At 44.4% G+C, this 5,000-nt stretch overlaps 1 protein-coding gene across 1 annotated transcript in view; it reads right to left on the bottom strand.

The window, feature by feature from the left end:
* Nucleotides 1–2,751: 2,751 nt before the first annotated feature.
* Nucleotides 2,752–5,000, bottom strand: part of LOC143021618 (uncharacterized) — a 14,719-nt gene continuing 12,470 nt past the window's right edge. Inside the window, exons 5-8 of the mRNA XM_076179221.1 lie at nucleotides 4,629–4,761; nucleotides 4,490–4,558; nucleotides 3,771–4,247; nucleotides 2,752–3,227 (exon numbers count right to left, since the gene is read on the bottom strand). Of these exons, the coding sequence (XP_076035336.1) occupies nucleotides 3,193–3,227; nucleotides 3,771–4,247; nucleotides 4,490–4,558; nucleotides 4,629–4,761 (714 nt within the window). The 3' untranslated portion in view covers nucleotides 2,752–3,192. The remainder of the gene's footprint in view (nucleotides 3,228–3,770; nucleotides 4,248–4,489; nucleotides 4,559–4,628; nucleotides 4,762–5,000) is intronic.

The following is a 5,000-nucleotide window of genomic DNA, read 5'->3' as shown; positions in this document are numbered from 1 at the left end:
AAAAATATGCATGTAACAATTATTTTCATAAAAATAATTTTAAGTTTTCAAAAATATGCATGTAACAATATAAAACTTGAAAGAAATTTATTCATCCTCAAATCCCGAGAACTCGTCACTACTGGATTCATGTAAAAGTTCTGAACTCTCATCTGCAGAGTTATCACTACTGTCAGTCATGTACAATAAATTATCCTCAATACTATCTATGGCATTACTTATACCACACTTTTTGAAAGACTTTACAACAACTTCAGTATTAATAGCATTCCAAGATTTCACCAAGACGCAGTGCCTTTGAAGTCTTCTACTCCCATGTTTGTTGCAAGTTTTCTTGCTTCTTTGATTATCATTTTCGTAGTAACTGTAACCCCCAAGTTTTTGTGTTCCATTATACATGTACACAAGTCTTTTTCTAACTGTGGACATTTTGCTGGTACTTGACGTAAATTGTGCTTTGTCTTGTTTCCAACTTCATTCAATTCTTCTTCTTGTTTCCTCCACTGCCGAATCATTTTTTTGGTAGGCGGTGGTCCAAAGCATCTTTCTGCTGCTCTGTTGCCATGTTCTTTGGCATATTGTACAACTTGTAGCTTTTATGCAATATCATAACTAAACCGTTTCGATGAAGTAGCCATGGGTGATAATTTCCAGGACAAAAAAGCTTGTGATACCTGTGACAGCCTGGTGGTAACTGATATATTTCACGACCTTTTATAAAATGCTTCGAGCGTAGGAGACAACACATCAACGGAGCAGACTGCCTGTACTATCAAGATCAAGAGTGGGAAGGCTCCCGCAGCTGCCGCCTATCAGTACCAAAATAAACAGAGCGTGATGCAGCTCAGAGCTTGTGGCTCGGCTCCAGGAAGGATTATGGTATTGGAAATATTTGTAACAGCTAAATACTGAGCTTACATCGCTAACATCATAGCGTAATGACTCAACATACAAATCCAGGTCGCTATCGGTCGTGTCCAAACTCATTTGAGCCTTGGTGTTGCCTTACAATACAACATTAGTCTTGAAAAACGCACTAGTATTTTTCAGGGTATTTTTTAGGAAAAAAGTGCGTCTTCTAAGCAGTAAAATACGGTATATAGCAACGTCCAACTCTACTGACTATAACACTCAACATTGCACAAGAGGTTATCACACTAGGCTAATTTTCCTCCAACACCCTACCTCCAACCTCCGTTTAAATAACTAGAATATGACTTCTCTTACAGAAATCTAGAATTCTCTAAGAACATCTCAACAGAATGTCTAATATTCGTCTAGGTTCACAGTGTCTTAGTTCATCATTCAGTTTTGTTCTATATGACAGAAAGATGACTTGACATTTGGAGATTTGAAAATTAAAATATTGTAACCGAAGTCGTTTTTATTCAAACGAACTCTCAACGGTCCGCTCTGGTGAAGCCCGTGGAAGCTCAGTGTGATAACTCCTTCAGCAAAGCACTTAGTCGTGCCCAGGTAGCAAGGCCTCTTTCGACACACCCTGCTTCGTGTCGTAATCGTAAGCGTGCTGGGTTCGCACTCGTTTACTTGTGGGTTCGAATCCTGCACTCTCTCTGATTCCCGGCAGTGACTGCTTATGACCTGCCCCAATAGTCTCCAAAGTTCATAAAAGGGCAAAGGCCACAGCTTCGTCCGGAAATACTCAGCACCTCCTGGCGTAGGCTCTTCACTTTCTTCTTTGTGGTTGAGGTGTTTTGTGTCATCATTTAGAGCCTTCAGGAGGTATGATGGCCTTGAAGAAGAACAGCCTTCAAGACCAAAACAAAAAGTTGTTTATCAGCCGCCCCCACCCCCATGCCTCCACCCGTTCTTGTTGTTGTTGTTGTTGCCGTCGTTGTTTTTTTATTGTTGTTATCATTGTTCTTGTTCTTGTTCTTGTTCTTACACTCCTCTTCCTCTTCTTCTTCTTCTTCTTCTTCTTCTTCTTCTTCTTCTTCTCGTTCTTAGTCTTGGTCTTGGTCTTAGTTTCGTTCTTGTTCTTGTTCTTGTTCATTTTCTTGTTCTTGTTGTTGTACTTGTTCATATTCTTACTTTTTTCGTTCTTGGTTTTGTTCTTTCTTGCGTTCACTTTATGTTCATGTTTATGTTCATCTATTTGGGAAGCCGACAGTGAACGCTTTATCAATGTAATATCATTCATTCGCAAATGTGTGCTCTGGTAGCGTAATCGGAATCGTGATGGTTTCCCATTCGTTTAGTTGTGGGTTCGAATCCCGCACCTCTCTCTGATTCCCAGCAGTGAATGTTACCTACTCCAATAGTCCAAGCGCGTAGGGCAAAGGTGACGGCTTCGGCCGCATCTACTCAGTGCCTCCAGGTGTAGGTTCCTCAACACCAACACATATGTAGGAATTACCATTCCACGTCATATACAATGAGAGAGCAAGAGATTGCACAGTAACAGTCCCGTAAAAATTACTTTAAAAATAACTTTAATGTACGATAACAAACTGTGAAGACTAGTTTAAAAAACGGCATAATAGTACAAATATAAACACAATTGTGGTCAACCAGGCTCATCTGTATCTTATATCAAAAGCAGATAAATAAATAGATAAATAAATAAACAAAATAAAAGTGAATAAAAATATAGAAAGATTAAGATGTGGTCAATCAGTCTATCTCACAAAAAAGGGTGACTAACAATAGATGTAGATTTTTCTCATAACTGTTTTAAATGAAAACACTGTCTTGTGTTCACCAATGCAAGAGGTAACTCAGAAAACTCCAAATTTTTGTCAGTTTTTATTTTCTCATAAATAGATCAACAAATATCATTGAGAGGTCTTCATGCGGCAACACACACTGTATGATGATGACACCTCCACAATTATCAAGGCACTGCCTCCTTACCCACCCTCGCCCTTCTCATCCTCTTCCTCCTTCACTTCCTCATCTGCCTCTTCCCCCCCTTTTCCCTCCAAATTATCCTCGACCTTCTCCATTCCCCGTCTCCTGAAGACAAAATTCTTTTTTTTTTCCAAGCGATTCAGGCATCGAAGTCTACGTGTTGAAGTTTCCTCTTCCTCTTCCTCCTCCTTTTACCTCCAGACTATCCTCGACTTTCTCGACTCCCGTCTCCTGAAGACAAAATTCTTTTTGAATAATTTTCTTCAGCCGATTCAGGCATCGAGGTCTCCGTGTTGAGGATTCTCTTCAAATTTGTCCCGTTTACTTGCGTCCTTTGGTGGGTACAAGGTACTCACCTGTGGGGAACCAAGAAAGAGATGGGCTTAGTATTTACAATTATTTAATATAAATTCAGTAATCAGCCTCTCGAAGATTTATATGAATGGCAGAGATAGATTCATAATAACATTCATCAAGACATGATACATTTTGATTCCTATATGATAATAGGTTAGGGCTGTGTGACTTTTAAGTTATGACACTTCATTTTATCTAGTAATTATGCATTATATCATGAGTTTGAATGAAGTGAATAAGTAATTAATCCTAAATGCGGAGAGCAAAATAGAGAAGATTATAAAGAAAAGACACAAAATGGAAATTCAAAAGAGAGAGTGAATGACGAAGGAAAGAAGAAAACAAAAATATATATATATATATATATATATATATATATAATATATATATATATATATATATATATATATATATATATATAAAATCAGTTGAAAAAAATAAAAGGAAGAGAAAGACAAAAGAAAGAGAAAAGAAAAACAAGAAAGAAAAAAGGAACATAGAAAATAAAAAGTTAAATTAAAAAGGAGGAAGAAAATACTTACGTGAGGGAGCACTGACTGACGAACCACCAGAATGGCCGCTGCCGGAGCCATGGGCACCGGAACCGAAACCAGTTCCTGCTCCAGAACCGAGAGAAGAGGAACCTCCGGTACCGGACCCAAATCCTGCATCGGATCCGACCCCGGACCCTTGTCCAGCTCCTCCGTGGGCACCGAAGCCTGCTCCGGATCCGGCACCGGAACCTCCAGCCCCAGAGCCTTGTCCAGCTCCTCCGTGGGCACCAAAGCCTGCTCCGGATCCGGCACCGGAACCTCCAGCCCCAGAGCCTTGTCCAGCTCCTCCGTGAGCACCGAAGCCTGCTCCGGATCCGGCACCGGAACCTCCAGCCCCAGAACCTTGTCCAGCTCCTCCGTGAGCACCAAAGCCTGCTCCGGATCCGGCACCGGAACCTCCAGCCCCAGAGCCTTGTCCAGCTCCTCCGTGAGCACCGAAGCCTGCTCCGGATCCGGCACCGGAACCTCCAGCCCCAGAGCCTTGTCCCGCTCCTCGGTGGGCACCAAAACCTGCTCCGGTCCAGCTCCTCCGTGCGCACCTAAGCCTTCTCCGGATCCGGCTCAGGAAACTCCAGCCCCAGATCCTTGTCCAGCTCCTCCGTGAGCACCGAAGCCTGCTCCGGATCCGGCACCGGAACCTCCAGCCCCAGAGCCTTGTCCAGCTCCTCCGTGGGCACCAAAACCTGCTCCGGATCCAGCACCGGAACCTCCAGCCCCAGAGCCTTGTCCAGCTCCTCCGTGAGCACCGAAGCCTGCTCCGGATCCGGCACCGAAACCTCCAGCCCCAGCGCCTTGTCCTGCTCCTCCGTGAGCACCGTCGCCTGCTCCGGATCCGGCCACCGGAACCTCCAGCCCCAGAGCCTTGTCCAGCTCCCCCGTGGGCACCAAAAGCCTGCTCCGGATCCAGCACAGGAACCTCAAGCCCCAGAGCATTGTCCGGCTCCTCCGTGAGCACCGAAGCCTGCTCCGGATCCGGCACCTACAGCCCCGGAACTTCCAGCTCCAGCTCCTTGTCCGGCTCCACTGTGAGCACCATGTCCTGCCCCAGATCCGGCACCAATGAAGGTTGAGCCTCCAGCCCCAGAACCTTGTCCAGTTCCAGACCCGGTACCAGCGTTGTATCCGGCTCCACCATGGACACCATGTCCTACTCCAGATCCAGAACCAGAACCTCCTACTCCAGCTCCCTGTCCGGCTCCACCATGAGCACCAAATCCT

The sequence above is a fragment of the Oratosquilla oratoria genome, chromosome 42 (genome assembly GCF_046742065.1).
Source record: "Oratosquilla oratoria isolate Oo_2021 chromosome 42, ASM4674206v1, whole genome shotgun sequence".
NCBI lineage: Eukaryota > Metazoa > Arthropoda > Malacostraca > Stomatopoda > Squillidae > Oratosquilla > Oratosquilla oratoria.
This window is presented reverse-complemented; position numbering and strand designations above follow the sequence as displayed.